Genomic DNA, 19,994 nt, shown 5'->3' with positions numbered 1-19,994 from the left:
GGAAAATTGCCTTACCTGAGATGGCATGATGAGGTTATTACTGTGATTTCATTACATTTACAGAGCATCTGTGGCAAAGGATGCCTAGACGGGCTGTCCTTTTGCAAAGTCATATGCCATCTCTTCTCGTCTGCTGTAACTAAAACAGTGACTCACGCGAAACTTCACAACATTATGCCAAAGTCATATGCTGAATGTAATTAACGCGCGATGCCAGCTGTATGTGTGTGTGTGTGAGTGTGTGTGTGTAAGCGTGGGCAGTCATTTGTGCATGCGCATGTGTTGGAGGGGGCGTCAGTGTTAGGGTGACTGAGTGAGCGAGTGAGTGAGTGCATCTGTTTGCATGAGTTCAGCATGGGGATCATTTAAATTTTCAGCGCAGATCGCCTGCGATATTTGAAGCAGCATATGTGTTTGTGTTTATGTGTCAAAGCCCACCGCATGACCTGATATCATGTGTACTGTATATCAGCATATGTATATGTTCACGAAGCAGGAGTTTGAAATCAGCAGTAAACTCACTGACCTCCTGCAAGTGGGCCAGTTGTTACAAACTCATACTGCATTTCAATATCAACCAAATGACGTCACCCACCTGTTTGTGGAATACCACTGGGCATCACAGTCATCACCATCTTTTTTCCTCTTTTTTTTGGAGCCAGAAGTGACCATATTTGGACAAGAGGGTGGAGCCTGGGAGGATATCCTGATTGGCTCTGACTGAGAACCCGGCTTCACGCTGTAGTAGTGACCTGTGAATCACAAGGTGGCCCCGCCCTAAAGCTTTATTGCCTTTATTACTCTAAATAGGACCATAATTTACTAAATGAACATCGTGCTGTATTTAAAAGGGTTCAAACAAGCGATTGAGACCTTAAACCCATCAGGAAACGTATTACTGAGGTAGTAATTCAAGTGCGAACAAGGGTCGTTTTCTCATAAACTTACATACAATTGGACTTCCTGTTGAAACCAGAGGAGTCGCCCCCTGCTGGCTTCTAGACAGAATGCAGGTTTAAGAATTCAGTTTTCAAATCTGGAAGCTTCAGCCATATTTTATACAGTCTGTGGTATATAACTCTGCTTTCTAGGGAGAAAAAACAGTCAATTAAAACTTTCTGTCTGCTCCAGTCGCTAACACCGATCTACTCTGAGAGAAACCACTGTGGCTATCTCTCCTTCTCTTGCTCACACACTACACACTGCCCTGTTTTTGTTTTTTTTAAAGGAGCGTGCTGCTTTTGTAACTCCTATTGTAGAATGACGTATGACTCCCAGATTCTACTATAGCTATAAATCATTATTCCATCTTAAAAACAGCTCAAATTTAGTGACTTTGAGCACAAAATTCGTCAAAAATATTTGGCAAACAGTGTGGCTTAACAACATTGCCAGGAAAGGACTCAGAAAAATATGAAATATCATAAAAATATGATATTAACAATAACACTAGCTAAAGTTAGCATCGCTAACGCTAGCTGGCTAACGTTAGGGCAGTACAATATGCTGGCCGCACGCTGTAGAACTCAGCCATGTCTACGTTTTTTCCCACAAACTGGTAACTACCAAGACTGTTGATCGCTGACGAAACACAGATACCACGTGACACCAACTGCTTTATGCTATTGGCTGACAAACGTTGTTAGAAGCTGAAACCAACTGTCTGATTCCTTACAGAGAAAACTTTTTTTTAAATTATTAAGTCATATTCATAATAATGGATGTAGGGAAAAGAGATTCTTTCTCCAAGCTCTGTGCATGTAACATTTTTTTAGTCCCCATATGTGCCTGTCCAACTGGTTCCAGACAGAGGTACCATTATACTGGAGTCCACTGTTGAACACAGTGTTCCTGGCTGCAGCCAGGCATTGCTCAAACGCACAGAACTTCACAGTGAAGATCTCAGACTAAAGTTTCAAAAGATACCAAATATGTCAGGCCGAATTTCAGGGAAAAGTGCAGCCATTAAAAACATTTGGGGGATTGAATTTTTTACTCAGCTTCAGGAAGAGTAAGCAAGCTCGTACAGACAACGGATACAGTCAGACAGTGTGGAAAATGATGGTTTTAACAACCCCGAAGCTACTGAAGGAGAAATAAGGGGGAATCTGTTTATTACGTGCACAACATCGTCAAAAGTAATGAAATTTAGTTTGGGTCCAACGTCTTTGATAAAGCTTTCATTGAATGGGGTCGTGAAATGCAGTCAATAGCTTCCACTGTTACATTCTGCCTTGGAATTAAATATTCTCTATATTCTGCTTGGCTTTCCGCATTGACACATCACTCGATGTACTGCATCTCATATTGTCTTTTCACGCTTTGCTCCTTTGTCACTCCCTCTATCTCTGCTTTTTGTGAATTATACATTAAAATTGAAAAAGACATACTCTAAACATCTAGTGCCAGCTAACATGCGTCACACAAGCATTTGGCCTCAGACTCTCTTTCTCTGTGCCTTTTTGTCTGTCTCTCCTACACGCACGCACACACACACACACACACACACACACACACACACACACACACACACACACGCCTTCTTTCATTTCTGTCTCTCTCACTACTTGAGATGTGGATCCCATTTCAGTCATCTCTCTTTCATCTCCCTGCCATTTTCATTCTCTTTTATTTGTTACCCGTTTTTCAACCCCCTACATTTTCATTCTGCTCCATCCTCATCCACAATGTCCCGCTCTTGTCTCCACCTTTCTCTGCTGACTGTATTCCCCCATCTGTCCTCCTCCTCCTCCTCCACTCCAGTCATCTCTAAAAGTCATCTCCTCCCACCTCCCGGTGTCCCAGTGGGGGGAGACGGAGAGAGTGAGACAGAAAGAGAGAGGGAGAGAGGGAGAGAGAGAGAATGAGATGGGGGCAGGAGAGATCGAGATATGATTGGACTGGAGGAACCCCCTGGTGTCAGAAATTCACCTGCAAAAACTCCCTGCTTCCCCCGCTTTTTCTCATCTGTATTCACAGTCTCTCCTCTCCTCCTGCATCATGCCTCCTCACCTCTCTCCCTCGCTTCCTCTTTCTCCGCTTCTCCCTCCTTCCCTCCCTCACTATATCTCCCTGCCTCCCCCTCTCTGTCCTTCTGTGTCTCTTATCATCCTGCATTGCTCCACCTGCACTGTGGTGCAGCACTGACAATCAGAACTCTGCACACACACACACACACACACGCACAAAGACACACACACACTTACCGACTCTCTCTCTCTCTCTGACACACACACACACACACAGGGAGACACACGCCCACCACTTCCGGCAGCCCCCCTCCCTCTCTCACACCTCTCCACTGCAGACACGAAACATTCTACAACCCCTGGTGTGCAAGTGCTTCATCAAGAGACACTGCGAGCACTACATCAAAACAGGACTCTGCATTCACATACAGTGTGGCGTGTTGTTTATAACACAGAGAAATAACTGTAATTACACAATGAGAATGAGAGAAATAGTTAATGACGTGATGGAGATTTAAACATCATGTTAATGATGAAATAATAATTGTGATGGAATCTTAATTGAACCTTCCTTTCAAGTGCTTTATGTAGAATTCATGAATTCAGAAAATGCAATAAAAAACTAAATAAATGGTTGATAAAATTGTGTCATTATTTCAGTTCTCGCTGGTGCCTGCCTGCTTTATAATTTACTGTAGTTAGACGGAAGTAACTTCTATTACTGTAAGAAGTAATCTACACACTACACAAGTATGTGTAGACCTTCCTGATTACTATTCCAAAGAAGTGAGCCAAGCACCTCGGATGAATAATTTAGTAACATGACGAAGAAACGTGTGTGGAAAAAGAGGAGGTTTGTCTCTGGATGAAGAATCATGTGTGGGAGATTTATAGGAAGGACAAGAGACTCTGGCCCTTTAATTTGGTGTTGCTAGGGAAATGAAGCTGTTTACTCTAGCATCAGTCACACTGAAGACGTCTGCATGAAGATTCCACTCATCGCCCCTCATATGCACATGCACACAGTCACACAGTGTCTGTGTGTGTTTCTGTCATTTGTTTTCCTCCACACGTCCTCGTGCAATATGTCAGTTCACATCAAAGTCATCAGTGGAGACAGGAGAGGTAAAAAAGAAGTGATGAGACATAGAATTTGCACTACATTGGAAATTCTACTCAAACAAAAGTGGAGGAGAGAGAAAGTTTGTTGCTGGGCCAAATACAAATGGTCGGAGAATAGGAGAGTTGAGCTAAAAATGAGAATAAGTAATCAATCCTGACATCTAGTGGATACTGTGTGGAACTGAGGGTGTGTATGTATGGAGCATATCTGTTTGTTTCTTAGTTTACATAATGTGAAGACCTTTAAGCCCCCTTCCCCCAGGACTCATATGTAGGTCAAGGCCTACATAAGAATTACATAACTACACATTTTAGAATGGCACAAATTGTACCAGAAATTTTAAAATACATGCAAGTCATTTTCAAATTAATCATGAGTTTAGTTGAAAGGGTAATAATTACAATCAAAGCAATTTAGCTATGTGCAAGATGGTAACCCTTATATAACCTTATATATCCAGAACAGGCAGCACAAAATCCATACAGCTTTAAAATATTAAAAAAATATTAAGTACACACATAGAGGATAATAAGAGCTTTACACGGGCCTAACACAATACCAGGAATTTATAAATATAAGTAAAATAAGTGAAAAGGTATATTCTGTATGGTTTAAGACAGTAATAAGTTATGTTGTTGTTCTTCATTTGGCTTAGAAAGTGTAAAATAATACTATAATAGCAAAATCTTAATGACAGAAGTTTTAAGTATAATTAAATATTTCAAAATTATGAAGTTTCTAATTTCATTCAAGTAGAGGAAACATCACTAAACTGCTTAAATTGAAAGGGGACCCGTACTACATTACCCGACTGCCTTCGCTGAAACGTCACCCGTTGAATATGTTTGATCCAGCTGGGCCACCATACTTGTTGTGTTTGTTTTAGTGAAAGCAAAGATGGCGAACGAACTCGACAGAGTGCGAATCTCAGCTGCGGAACTCCGAGCTGAAGCGTCGAACGCAATCGTTATTACAGACTGTCAGAAAGGTAAGCGGAAGTGAACTAAATACTTCGACGGCATACATTTGTGAAAAAGTGATAAATTCGAGCGAAGCGGTGTCCCAAGTTGGCTGAAAGTCGCCTACGGAGTTGCTAAGTTTTTAACCAGCTAATGTTGTTAGCTAGTAAGCTAACTACCTGCCCATTCTTTGGTGGCGCGCGGTCTGTTTTAAACGCCCCCTTCAACCAAAACGACACCAGAGCATTTATATGTCGCGGATTTGACACTGTTTTAATCTTCTCCGGACCGTTCGTGCGATTTCTATTTGCGCTTGCAAGTACATTAGTGCACGAAATGTGTTCATTATATTAGAATATAATGTTGAGTGAGTTGGCGACCGATGACATGAGCTCGACTCTTAACCGATAGTTAACGTTAGAGAATTCACTTAGCTGACGTAGACTAATGCCAGTATTTGCATTTCGTTTCCAGCGAAGAGAGCACACGGTTTATTTGAAAAACTATGTTTAAAAAGTACTCGGAACAGAGATGTCCTTTCCCCGTTGTTATTTGTTCATGCCAGTTTCCCATGTGTAGTCTTTCACAGTTTCACACAGGGACTGTTGTTTTGCATTTGGCATTAGTGTAAATAGTGTATTGTTTCGTGAGTAGCTCTAGTTTATGACTATGCCCACATCTGTTTTCCTCATTGACTGTGATTCTGAACATCTGGTTATTAGCTTAAATCTTTTCATCTCCTGTGACCTGTTTCCAAAAGAGCAGAATTTCAGTTGTTGTATCTTGAAGGATGCTCTGCATGTTTCTCTTTTTCAACAAATTATACTGTAGAATATCCCTTTGTTGTGGACCAAACACTGTTAAAACACATGACTGAGACACTCCATTGCTTGGTGACGATTGATGGTTTGAGTCGATCCAGCATGCACTGTTTTGCTGCCATTAGTATTTCCTAGAGCACCAAATGCATGGTGCATTTATAACAGCTTATAATAGTGCCACAACAAATGTTCTTTTCACTCCTGTTTATGTAATGATGGCTACAAACTACAGTGACCAATTGATTAAGTAATTTACTGAGCCCTTTTTAAAAGTTAAACTATTTATTTGAGACCCACTTCTAAAGATTTACACCCTTGGTTTGGTGCTGAGTGCCACAGGCAGAGTAGCGAGGTTGGAAAGTACTGAGAGACAGTCCAAGGCATTGTTGAAATTGTTATTTTCATGTGATTTGTTGACACAAATAGAAACAAGATATGACAGCCTCATAAATCCCATACTCCATCTACTGTGTTGATGACTGACTTTGTTTATCAGCATCTTATTTTCTTCGGTGTGCTTTTCTCTCTGCAGAGGAGCAGCACCACGTACAAAAGCAACAAGGGAGACGTGAAGGAAAGCGCCCTGATCTCCAGCGCTACCATTCGGTAGCTGGACGGCGTCACCTTGACAGTGAGGAGGGAGAAACTGGTCAAAGTGATTCCCTGGCTACTGATTCATATGAGCATGATCAACCATCACAGGTTGAGAAAAAGCGTGTGCCTGAAAAAGTTTTAGAGAGACATGAATGCACAGACGGTGGGACAGCTACTGAGATAAGGGAAGAAGACAGGATGAGAGGCGATGGTAGTAACACTCAGAACTGTAGAAAGGGCAACCAGTCACAGGCTAAAACTGAAGCAAATGAAGCAAAAGGCCTTATCCAAAATGACAGAGAAAATCCAGAACCTGCTGGAGCTGCAAAGCCGACAAAGAAAGCCCGCAAACCAGACCGGGAATTTTATCAACCTGGGAGCCGGAGGAGTATTCAGGGAAAGGACTGTGGAGCTGGAAGAGAGCAGGATAAGCCCTCCCCCAAGAAGCATGACCAGAAAACTGAACCAGAATCCCAGTTGAGTACAGGGGAAAGGGACGGGAACCAAAAGGCATCTCTACATAATCAGGGCGGAAAAGATAAAGAAGTAAAATGTATACAGGAAAATGTAAAACTGTCTAAATCTAGTGAGAAAAACAGAAAGCAAAGAAGCCAAGATATGGAAAAACCTCCATTACCAAATGATGCTTCATTGGAGAAAATTACTCGCAAAGTAGAAAAGCTTTGTGTGAAAGAGAAAGGTAAGGTGGGCCAAGCTGTTGAAGAGCCAAGTTGCATGAGAGGGGAATCAGCTGAGGAAAGGAAAGGCCAAGGGGGAGGAAAAAAAGAGGAGGAGGAAAAGGTAGAGAAGAAGAGGGAAAGAGGAAACCGCAGGAGAAGAGGAGGGGAGAAAGGAAAAGAGAGGAATCAGGATTCCAGAAGAGGAGAAGATGAAGTAGCTGGTGGGGGAAAGAGCGACTGCGGAAAAGCTGAGAAGGAAAGAGACAAGAGAGCATCAGAAGCAGATCGGGATAACAAACCAGGGAAGATAGGAGAGACACACCAAAGCAAAGGAAGAGAAAATCGCAGAGAAAGCAGCAGAGGAGACAACAACAACAACCGACCCAGAGATGCTGAGAAAGATGCTAAGACACAAAGAAATGTAGACAGAGCTGTAGAAAGAGATGATAGAAAACAATCCAATGCAAACATCCCAACACCAACCTCAAAACGCTATTCCAAATCAGATATTCGGCGCTCACGGAATCGAACTTACAGCAGCAGCTCAGCCAGCAGTGTGACAAGCCTGGATGGTCCTGGACTGGGAAAAGATGTAGAGAGTACCAAGTGGCCACGCTTGCAGCCTAAACACAATAACAAAGAGGGAGTGGCTAATAGTGGGGAAGGACGAAGAAGTCATTTACAAAGCTGGACAACCAATGGGGAATCATCTACAGAATCACGAGAAGGGAGTGAGATGAGTGACATTGCAGAAGATAGAAGGAGGAGAAGAAGAGGTGGAGAGGAGGAGCAAAGTGCAGAGAGGCGGAGGGAAGAAAGGAACAGACCAAAGGGAAACAAAGGTGTAGGAAGGGGAATCCTGAGGGTTTCTCTAGAAAAACAGTTGGATAACTCGTCCCATAGTGGGGCTGCGCAACATCGCAAGCAAGGCTTGGTTCCTCGTGGCAGAGGTGGGGGTATTTTGGTGCTTCCAGCCCGCACAGACATCTCTAATTCACCTGAGGTTGGGCAAAGGCTTCTTTTTGGTGGAATAAGGGGAGGAGCAGCTTCTAGGAGCAGAGGAGGCAGAGGAGGGGGAGTGAGACGACTCTGGGATCCTAATAACCCTGACCAGAAACCAGCTCTTACCGGCACCCAATCCTCACAGCATTCATCTCTCCAACAGCCTGTATATCTTCAGACAGGGACTGGATATGGACAACTTCACTTTTTGGACACAGACGATGAGGTAGCAGGCAGTCCTCCAGTCCCGCACGGTGAGCACTTTCGATCCAAGCAGGCTGCTGCCATGGCCTACTACAAATTCCAAAATTCTGACAACCCATACTGCTACCCCATGCCCACCGGCAGCAACCCACATAATCCCGGCACAGCCACCAGCCAGCGCTATCCTAACTCTTATCATGTGGGTTCCTACCAAATGACTCCCACTAACGGTATGTACCCAGGCCCCGGTGTGGGTCAGTTCTGTGGGAGTTTCCGGGGAGCAGGTTATTCACAGTCAGGTGCAGGAGGTGCTTTGTCATATGAAGAGGTGGAGCAACAAGCCAGAGGGGAGTTGGGGAGGCTTCTGAGGGCTGCAGATGCACAGGAGCTGCAGCTAAGTAACCTGCTTTCCAGAGACAGAGTGAGTGCTGACGGGCTGGATCGTATGGCTCAGTTCAGGTGAGGATTCAGGGGAAAAGATGTGTTGGTGGCTTTTTTTGGTGTGTGTTTTATATTTTACTCTTTGGTCTGTAGCTGTGAGTTGCCACTTGGAACTAATTAATAATACACTGAGCAGGACTGAGCCAGTTGGCATACTGAAAATGCACTATCCTGTTATGCCCTCATGTTTTCTAGAGCTGACCTTTTGGGGCTGTATGAGCAGGTCATCCTTACTGACATCGAGTTGTCAGACTCTCAGAACGTGGATCAGGCTTTGTGGAAGAACGTCTTTTACCAGGTCATAGAGCGCTTCAGGCAGCTCCTCAAAGATCCCACTTGTGATAACACTCCTCATATCAGGAACATGCTGCTCACGCTGCTTGATGAGGTAAGGAATGTGTGGTAAATTTGTACCTTGCAGGGTGTCATAAAATAAGGAGGTTTTTGTCAGGGAGGCATATTGGAGGTTTGTGTCTAACACTGAATGTGTGTCCAGGATACGTCTGGACAGATGCTTATCTACTTAGTTTAACTCAGTATATGGGTAAGCACTGTGAGCATTAAACCCCAAATTTGTATGATTGTATGTGATTAGATAATACACACAGTGTGTTTCTTTACAGCCTATGAATCTAGGAAATATTTGTGTCCAAACCCCTTTTACAGTGTTAATTTATTGTAGTGGTAACAGACCACAGTAAATTAATTACTGTCACACTTTTGTAAGATCTTGAACATGAGGAAAACCTGTTAAGTTTGTATACATAGATACATACATAAAAAAATCCATAATTTTATCCTTCACTGTAACTTTATTTGTCTATTGTGATCACTGTCTGTGTTTTACAGGGAGCACTTTTCTTTGATGCGCTGCTTCAGAAGCTACAGACAGTGTACCAGTTCAAATTAGAGGAGTACATGGATGGCATGGCTATCAGGGCTCGGCCATTGCGCAAAACGGTACAGTAATACTCCTTTTAGTCTGCGTGTGCTTGGGTGAGCACTTAACATGTGTTCAAATATTTATATAATAAATTAAAAAAAATAATGATGGGATATATATGCATCATGGAATGAAAACCTAAACTTAAAGCTTTAAAAATGTTTTTTCAAAGTACCGGTAATGTCATATAAACATGTTATACATGTTAAATTTACCGTATGCTAGTGGCATTGTTTTTTACTACTCATTGTTGTTTAAACAATTATGTCCCAATTAAAGTTTGTATTAGTGAATTGCTAAATGGTTTTCTTTTTCCTGTCTTTTTTAGGTAAAGTATGCACTAATCAGTGCTCAGCGCTGCATGATTTGTCTAGGAGATATAGCACGTTACCGGGAACAAGCCAGTGACTCTGCCAACTATGGCAAGGCTCGCAGGTAGGCTGTTATTTGAGCATTCTCTGGGTATTGTGGAAAAAAATTACAGACATATTGAAGAGTACAGGATTTGCATTGGCATTAAAAACAGATCATAGAAATGTGGTAACTCTGAAGTCCAAGAATGAGTAGTCAGGACCAGCCATTTTGCTGTGGGACAAAACACCTGTTTAATTTCTCCCATACAATTTTTATTTAGTCTATATATTTAGAAAATTCCTGTTGCAGTCTTTCTCCTGAGATGCTACCTGCTTAAGAGAATAAACAAGATAAACTATAATAGAGAATATTCTTTCCCAGTTGCATTTGACAGACCCTAATAATTTAAAGGTAGAAGCAGAAAACAAAGGCCAAATCTCCCACAAAATTTCTATGTTTGTATCTCATGATGACATATTTCCATTTTTTTAGCTGGTACCTGAAGGCCCAACAGATTGCCCCCAAAAATGGACGACCATATAACCAGCTGGCCCTGCTGGCAGTCTATACAGTAAGTAATATGTAGCTCAAGTAGGGATGGAAAGTTGAGTTTGATATTTGGCTAAAAAAAGTTTTATGAGGCATAATTAGATCATTGGAGTTAAGCTGTATTAGGTTGTATTGCTCCTGGCATGCCCCAGGGATGATTTAATAGACACAATTTGAGCAATGGTCTAGTCACACCTCCCTCCCCTTACTCTCTTCCCACCTCTCTCACTCACAGAAGCGGAAGTTGGATGCTGTGTATTACTATATGCGCAGCTTGGCAGCTTCCAACCCCATCCTGACCGCAAAGGAAAGCCTGATGAGTCTGTTTGAGGAAGCAAAGCGTAAGGTGAGACACACACTTCTGTCATTAACTTTTGCCAGACGATTTCTTTTCTTTTTTCTTGGACTAAAAATATCTGAAGGTCACCTTAATTCTAACCTCAGTTCATAGCCTTGGCACGGATACACTCATAGAAAATAGCTCGAGTCAAAACCTTGGAAATGAACCATGGTGGACATTAATTGTTGGTTGGTACAAAGTGGTTTGACAGAGGTATAATCTCATAACGTTATTTAGAACAGAACAGAACTATCAATGCAATTTTTTTTGATTGATATCGCATTTATACCTGACACACTTGCTGATTTTATCACGGACCATGTCTTTGAATTCATATAAATATAACGCCCAGTATAAAGACAAATATATATAAAGGTTACCTTATCAGCATAACTGGTCCACTTGGCTATAATTTGGTGTACACCAAGACTTCAGGCAGAGCAAAGTCCTTCTTGTTTACAGACTTTTTTTTTTTCTGTAGGCTGAGCAGCTTGAGCGAAGGAGGAGGCAGGAGCATGAAGGAGGCTCCAAGGGTCCAGCAGTAAGAGGAAGAGGAAGAGGGGAAGATGGAGCACGTGTAGAGATCTGGATTCGCCCCAGCGGACAAGCTGCAACCCCGTCCTCACAGAGAGGAGGTAGTGAATCCAGCAGAGACTCTGAACAGGATGGAGAGCTGGGCAGTCTCAGCGCTAGTGATGTAAGGTCCTTTTCTTTCTTTGGCTCTCTCACAAACACGCACATTGAGTCTGATGCGTCATATGCCTTTACATGGACGCACTCAAAGACACTGGTCTGTGTGTACGCATTTTTTAAAAGTTTTTTTTTTTGTTTTTTTAAAGTTTTATAAAACACTTAAAGACTCTAGTGCCTGCTGACGTCTACCACACTGTTTTATAGAATGTAATTTCCCCTCTCTCTTTGTAATCTAATTCATTATGTCCTCTACTTTCATTACCTTAATTTCGTTATTTCTTCTGTCGTCATTTCATTTTTACTTATTCACTATTTCCTGGGCCTTCGATTCTGAATGCTATCCTTCGGTTTTCATAGTTGTTTTATGTCCAAGGATGTTTTTAACCCCCTACTTAAGCCCTTCTTTCATATTTTGTTATTTGGTCCTTTTTGGTGTGTTTTTCATTTTGGCTCGTAATGACTCACCATGGTTTTATTAAGCAAAATGGACTGTGTTCTCAACTATATGGAGTAATTGGACCTCAGTCCATTTGTTTGCTGCATATTCTGTAAGTTTTCAAAAGTGGGAACAGGATAGACAAGTATATTTCCCTGGTCAACCTCTGTCAGTGCCTGCTTTAAGATATTGAGGGAGTTTAAGCAGAAAGCTGGGAGATATTCTTTCTCAAGCAGGTCCTATGTCTTTCTGGAAATGCCTTCACGGGTTTATGTCCACTGTCCTACCAAGGGGAGACTCTCAGGTGGCATCTAACTATATCAGCCAGTTTGGTTACATCCTAGCTGCATATGAATTGTTTCTGTGGTAGAGCTTTGGTTTAAGATGTGGCTCAGATTGTACACAGCGAATAATTTATCGATGTCAGGAGTGGGTTTCTCTACTGGAAGATCACAATTTTCGTGTCTTATTTTTGTACTTCCCTGTATTAATTACAGTTTGACTGAGGTACTTATTTTGACAGTCTGTATAGCAGTCCCAGCGATTATGTTAATAGTAGCTTAAAATATCCCGCTAACGTGTGGTAGTTTCTTGACTTTACAACAAATCTATTTGGTCTCTTTCCAATATGCTCTGCCTCTGTTCACTATTTGTCCGTGTATCCTGTTGATAGAGGCATCTTTATGTGTATCCTCTTTGCTCTTTCCAGCTTCTGTGGCCTTTCAGTCCATTTCCTCCCACCCTTATTGTTCAAATTCCCGGGTGCATTTAAATGGTGACATCAGCTCCAAAGCTCTCCTTGTGCTTTGTCAATGGATGAAGATGTGTTTTCTTGTCATATGCTGTGCTCCAGGGTTTGTAGCTAAATAAAACTGTTACTAATACTTTTCTTATCATGGCCTTCTCTTTTTTTTCTACAGCTAAATAAAAGATTCATTCTGAGTTTCCTGCATGCACATGGAAAGCTCTTCACTAAAGTGGGGTGAGTGATGTCTCAAGTATTCCAGCCCTTAAATTCATGGACTGAAAGAGAATATGAGTTGATTTATTTATTTATTTATTTTTTGTATGTGCCCTTGCGTCTGTTTTTCTTTTTCTTTTTTTTCTTTTTTCATGAATTTGTATGTTTTCCTGTACAGGATGGAATCCTTTCCTGGAGTTGCGAGCCGTGTTCTACAGGAGTTCAAGACACTGCTACAGCATGGCCCTTCTCTACTGGGAAGCACACACATGCTGCAGATCATCACCATCAACATGTTCACCATACACAATGCCCACAGCAGAGGTAATTCTGCACACACACGCACCATTATTCATCAAACAAAGAATATCGTGTCTAAGCTTAATACATTATCTGCTAAACTGGCAGGGGAACAACTTATTTTTTTATGCAGGTGATGAATATGGATTTCATTTGTTGTGTAAAATGTAACTCTTTTGTAACTTTCTGCCATGTTTGACTTCGGCCATTGAGCTGATAATGGCTCTTAGACCCACTTTATATCTTCTCACATAAAAATTCTAACTCTCGTCTGTCCTTGTCAGGTGAAGAAGGAGAAGTAAGGTCTGTCCTACAGGAGCAAAGCACTGCTCTGGGTCTTGCCATGTTTGCACTACTGGTGCAGCGCTGCACAGAGCTGCTCAAAGATACTGCTGCAGGTACACACACAGTAACATCCACAAGTAGTCGTTCAGTTCATGTTTGGATCAGCATCATTTATCAAAGTTGTGGCACTACACTCGCATCCAATTCACGTACTTTGAAATTAAGGTCAACATTAGTATTTAGGTGTCTGCATCAAAATCAAATAAACTGTTAGAAGACAAAAATGTCCATGCTGTCCCACAGCACATCAGAGTAAGTTATTCATAGAGCTACTTAATAAACAGTGTATTTGAACATGCAGTCAGCTTTGGCTTTGTAGTATCATCTACAGCTCTCTTTTTTAAAAAATACACATTTTTGTAGACTGCTAATTAATGTTGACAAATGTCTTTTTTTAACCTTCTAACAGTATAATATTGTTGAAAGTAATTATTTTGACTGTAAAAAGATGTCTTAACATCAGATGGACTTAACATCTTCAAATAAGCGTAATCCATCTTTATTTGTACAGCTGTGATAACACTTTTTGCATTAAAACGTAATCCTTTATGCCGAATAATTGAAGTTTCCGTTGTTTTTGTTTCATTGTTTACTGTTAAGTGCTTTGTTTAAAAAAATGTTCCACTGTTTGTCTCTTTCAGAAACAGTTCCCATGGCAGATGGAGAGGAGGAGCTGGAGGGCATGGTGAGGGTCTCTGCCTTCCCCACGGACCTAAGAGAACTATTGCCAAGCATCAAGGTCTGGTCTGATTGGATGTTGGGACAGCCAGACCAGTGGAATCCACCACCATGCACTATAGAGTGAGTCCTTTACACTTGCAATAACTGATGCTTTTGGCCACTCGGAGGCAGTGGAAACAAGTAATGAGCAAAAAAGCTGGAGCTAGAGTAGTTATGGAGCAATATTATCATTAATTTGGAGTTGTGCAAGTCCAATATTGACTCTCTTAATTCTGTTTTTGGTCTCTACCAAATCCTGAGGGGGAATAACTGGCTCTTAAGCTACTTAACACTCACCAGCTAGTCACTAACTGAGTCTGGCAGCTGTCTTTTGGTACTGAACAGATAGTGTACAGTGTGTTTTCATTTTTAAACCTTTACACTAAAAACAGCTGCCTGCTGCGCCCGAAAAAGACGCTGAAGCTGCAGATGCAGAGAATAGTTTCCTGTCATCTGTCATTGTCATCATAAAAATATTGATTATAACAGCTTTAAATTACTACCTCAAAGTAATCTGTTTGTTCTTCTGTTCATGGCTTCTACTGATACTTTTACACGGACACAAACTAAGACAGCAGTTCTTTAAAATACTCAGTCCTCACCATCACTTGGGGTTTTTCCTTTCCTCTCTGTCAAGTTGCTGCCCTGATGTTTGGCAGTGTCTGGCTGACCTGTGTAACGTGCTGGCACGCGTCGACCATGAGGAAGTGCCACTGTACAAAGTTGAAACTGATGAAAGTGAGGGAGATGAGGAGTTGACTGTGCTGCAATTAAAGGAGGACAGGCTACTTGCTGGCTTTGTACCACTGCTGGCTGCACCACAGGAGCCCTGTTACACAGATAGACACACTGACATGGTGAGTGGACAGTATTTCATTTCATTCAGGTCAGCATTACTCATGCAGGATTATGAATGCAGAATTATTATTCTTCATTCACCTTTAGAGTGTTTGATTTTACATCATGCTCTTCCTGTTCACATGCACTTACACTTTCATCCTCTCTCCTCAGGCAATAGCAGCAGATTGTAAGAGAGTCACGGTGCTGAAGTACTTTTTGGAGGCTTTGTGTGGACAGGAAGAGCCTCTGTTGGCTTTCAAGGGAGGCAAATACATCTCTGTGGCATCTTCTCCACCTAACCACTCGATGGATACAGGGAGCAGGCAGGACTCTCTCACAGAAAAAGAGGTAACCGTCCTTCGCCTACTTTCCCTCTAGATAACCTCCTCTCTTCACTTAGCACCCTCTGTTCTTTGCATCTCTGATTGCACTCCTTACAAAATTTGACCGACACAATGCTGAAGTTCAACAGGCTGTTGAAAGTAGTAAAACACAGATTTCTGTGTCTTATTCGTGTTTGTGTCTGTTTTTCAGACTGATGACGTCATAGTCGAGGCAGAATCCTCTCTCTCCGCATCTGAAGGAGAGGATGATGCAGAGGACGCGGGAGACAGTGAGAATGACATCAGACAGCTGAAGGCACGACGCCACGCCCTCGCCAACAAACTTGCACAGCAACAGAAGCGCAGGGATAAAATACAGGTAAAACTGACATTTATGTATGTACCTAATAGTAAATATTCACATCAGGAAACCAATTTCTCTTTATGACTGATATTATATAGTTGCAGCCTTAAACAACCAAAATTACCTGTTCAGTTGCCAATGGAATTTAACTGCATGTCAATTTTGATATTAATGCCAGGTTTTTATTATTTAATGGTATTAAGCAAAAGTTAAACCTTCCATTCATTAGGAAATCCCCATAGTCTAGTGTTGAAATGTTCAGATCTGCATTATATGGATTGCAAAAGCATTTCAGGTTATGCAGAGAGAATTTGAAATAATTCCTATCTAGTCATGCTTGTTTCTGAATAGAGAACATTAAGTATAAATTGAGTAGGGCAGGTGTATGCTGTTAAACCATTTTGCTGCAGAGCTGAATTTGACATCGAACACAACATGTGTGTGTTCCAGGCAGTGCTGCAGATAAGCGGGCAGTTGGAGCTGGAAGTGAGGCCTCTGTTTTTGGTTCCGGATACGAATGGATTCATCGATCACTTGGGAGGGCTGACGAAACTCCTTCAGAGTGGAACGTACATCATAGTTGTGCCACTCATCGGTAAGAATGAAAAACAGAAAAAGCAAAGAAATGTAAGAATGAGTATGCTCTCTAGTAAGAGTAATGATGGAGGATTAAATCGTGGTGTTGTGACTTGTTTAAAATGATAAGAATGCCCCATGTGTCTGCAGTTTAGTGTAGAAACAGGAAATCCTTGTTTATGTGTGTGATGCGTGTTCTCTCTCTCGCAGTGATTACAGAGTTGGACGGCTTGGCTAAAGGCCAGGACAATTTTGGTGGAGGGTCAGGAGGGCGCAGCACTGGTAGTCGTGGCAACTACAATGTTAGTGCAACCCATGTGCGGGCCGTGCAGGAGAAGGCCCGGTTGGCAGTGGCTTTCCTAGAGAGAGGATTTGAAGCCAGGGAACCGTGCCTCCGAGCCCTGACGAGCAGAGGGAATCAGCTTGAATCTATTGCCTTCCGCAGTGAAGATACCTCTGGACAGCAGGTGAGAAGTTTTTTTCATCGTTAGTTTTCTTTTCTTTTGCTGGTAAGCAGTGTTACTAATCAAATCAAATGTTTTTCCTGTTTTTTTTTTGGTAACTTTGTGTTCTGTTCTTCCTCAGGGTAACAATGATGATGTGATTCTGTCCTGCTGTCTCAACTACTGCAAAGACAAGGCTAAAGACTTCATGCCTGATCAGAGAAGTATGTAACCTTGACTGTCCTCATTTGTCCTCACACACATGAAAACACTTAAAAATTCTTACTTCTTTTTGCCTCTTCACAAACGCACAGATGGGACAGTGAGGCTCCAGAGGGAAGTGGTACTCCTTACAGATGACCGTAACCTGCGCGTCAAAGCTTTGACCCGAAACGTCCCAGTCAGAGACATCCCCGCTTTCCTGAGCTGGGCCAAAGTGGGCTGAACTAGGCTAAGCTGGAATCAAAGGAGCCCAACTGCTGAAGCCTGCTTGCCACTCAGCCAAGGAGAGAAGACACACTTAAGCAGAGGAAGAGGAGATAGCAGGGGAGAGGAAATGATAAAGAAAGCAAAGAACCACTTCTTATGAAATACAAGCAAATGTAGTGGGAGCAGGGTGGTCTCATTAAGCTTTCCCCCCCCCTCGTGATGAAGTGTGTGTGTGTATGTATGTGTTAAGATCAGCGAGCTTCCTCAGAAAGAGCCACGGGAGACATGATAAGTCTCAGGAAGGCTGGACTGGAAGGGAGTAGGGAGGTAAAAATGGAGTGATTTGATTTGGAAGTTGTGCGGTCCAGCCTCAAGCCTCTGCTCCTAGTTAGTGAGTGTACTCTGCAAGCAGTGTTAAAATTTGAGGCTAATGATAGAGGAGGCAGAGAGAGGGAGAGAGTTAATGGTCATTTAATTGATTAAAGACAGCAGTAATGAAGGCCATAACTGGCACTTCCACAGTTGTCTGTGGGCCCAGTCATGTTTGACTGCTTTGGCCTGTATAGCAGAGCTGAGAGAAAGCTAGGCAGAGAGAAGCACAGCTGGAGGGTCTTTGTCAGGACGATAACAAGTGGCTAATTGTAGCGAAGGTTAACCAAGACCCATCATGCAACCTCAACACCTTCATACAGGTATGGTATTTCCTGCCAAACCAGGAAGTGCCTCATGCCTGTTAGGTAACTTGGGTTGTTTCTCCAGCTTGATGCTAACATTGAGGTTATTTTAAGAAAATGTTTTTAAAACAACAAAAAACATTGATTATTTATGTTTTTGTTGTTTTTACTTGTTTTTGAGCTCATGTGTGTAAAAAGTTTTGTTTCCTTCTCGAATTTCTTCATTTTGTTGACTGATAAAAAAAGCACCTGCAAAGTTTCCCGACAGCGTGAACGCAAGTTATTCATTTCTGCAGTTTGACAAATTGAATATTAAAAAAAACACTACATATCCTACATTCACTAACTATGGGATTTTGTTATTTGAGTGAAATTTCACCCATCTATCACTTAAAACAATATGGAACAGAGCTTTTCAAACACAGTTTGACAGCCACGAGGCTCAGAGATGGTTTGGTCCTTGACCATGACTTTGCAGATACTTTAATATCGAGTATTATTGGTGACTGTTTCACTTTAATGTCTGTTCATCTTTACACCCAGTCTTTTTGTGCTTTTGAGTTCATACAACGTTAACCTTTTCGTCAAATGTTTTCAATCACAATACCGATTCTTCTCTTCAGTGACACTTTATTTCCACTTTTATCCACTTCCGCTATCCACTCAGTTGAAACAAATTGCATTAGGTGCACCACCATAACTGACACACTCAACAAACACTTAACACAAAGGGAGTATTCTTGTTTTTGCTTGCTCTACATTGCTTCAGGAGATTCTGAGTGATACTTATGTTTGTTTCTGTGTGCATTTGAGACTTGTGTCTGGATGCTTAAAATAGATGTAACGTACACCTGTGTCCTCTGTTATGTTGCATCATACATAATTCATCATTTCCTCATAGCAGTTTGATCATATGGATTTAAAATAATGCCGTACATAGAAGTGGCTACCTTGCTTTCTATTTGTCCTGTAACTTTTCAGCCTGGCTTATACAACTTCTGTCAGCAGTTGATGTTTGTGTATTTGTGTGAACCGTCTTGACAGGTTTGATTATTCTGTTCTGGTGCTGCTGTAGTGTTCAGTACTATCTACTGTGTCAAGTGGCACTGCCTCAGTGTTTTAGTGTTGGAGCAATTGTTCACCCATAATCAGTTTAACAAAGATTTCTTTTTCATCTTCCATTATTAAAAATGTTTTAAAGTCATTGTTTTGTTTTGTTTTTAATCATTTTAGTCAGAAGAGAAATATCTACTTTGACTGATATTTTTTATGCCTAAACAAACTAAAGAAACAAACTCTTTGTTTTCATGACTGAATGAACAAACTGACCTTAAAGGACAACACTATTTCGTAAGGTTTTTCTTTGTTTATATGTGGCGGATCCTGCCACCCTTCTAGCGTCAAACAGTGTTCTGGGGACCTTATTTTCCTTTGAGAACAGCTTGTTTATTCAGTTATGAAAACAAAATATTTCTGTTTGTATTATTACCTCATTAATAAATGAAAAGTTGGACAGAAAATATGAATTAGAAGCCATTACCCTTAAATAAAATAAAGTTATTGCAAGAAACTGCATACCAAATGTAACAAAACATAAGCATATAATCTGCTGAAAGTTCTATCTAAATCATTGATGTACCAAACCCATTACATGTGTGCCCTCATGTGGTAGTTGGAGATGACACAGGTGGTGATGAGACCAGTGTACACTTCAATACAGGGAAAGTCTTGATAAATTGATGAAACAGGCAAACACGAGCAAATGTACAGTATAAGTCAGCCATCCTGTAATGAGCAAGATGACATCTGTGGGGAGGAAAAAAACTAGTTTAATGACCGTGATCATTATCCAGACATCCGTCAGAAGACTGACTTGCTCTGGTTCAGTCCTGAAATTCTATTCTTAGAGCT

General features: G+C 41.5%; 1 protein-coding gene across 1 annotated transcript; it reads left to right on the top strand.

Annotated features, from left to right (window-relative positions):
* Positions 1-4,989: 4,989 nt before the first annotated feature.
* Positions 4,990-19,287, top strand: smg6 (SMG6 nonsense mediated mRNA decay factor; the record flags this gene model as incomplete). The annotated part of the gene is made up of 19 exons (XM_084374610.1): positions 4,990-5,080; positions 6,405-8,811; positions 8,989-9,181; positions 9,643-9,753; positions 10,065-10,171; positions 10,583-10,661; positions 10,875-10,985; positions 11,461-11,676; positions 13,029-13,090; positions 13,248-13,393; positions 13,654-13,767; positions 14,356-14,515; positions 15,072-15,291; positions 15,446-15,622; positions 15,809-15,976; positions 16,412-16,556; positions 16,748-17,004; positions 17,123-17,204; positions 17,295-19,287. 19 exons carry the CDS (start codon positions 4,990-4,992, stop codon positions 17,423-17,425), a joined length of 4,977 nt encoding a protein of 1,658 aa, XP_084230736.1. The 3' UTR covers positions 17,426-19,287.
* Between the last annotated feature and the right edge of the window lie 707 nt (positions 19,288-19,994).

The sequence above is a fragment of the Pagrus pagrus genome (assembly GCF_965226575.1).
Source record: "Pagrus pagrus genome assembly, chromosome: 14".
NCBI classification, from domain to species: Eukaryota; Metazoa; Chordata; class Actinopteri; order Spariformes; family Sparidae; genus Pagrus; species Pagrus pagrus.
Note: the sequence above shows the minus strand (reverse complement) of the source record. Positions and strands in the feature narration are given on the sequence as shown.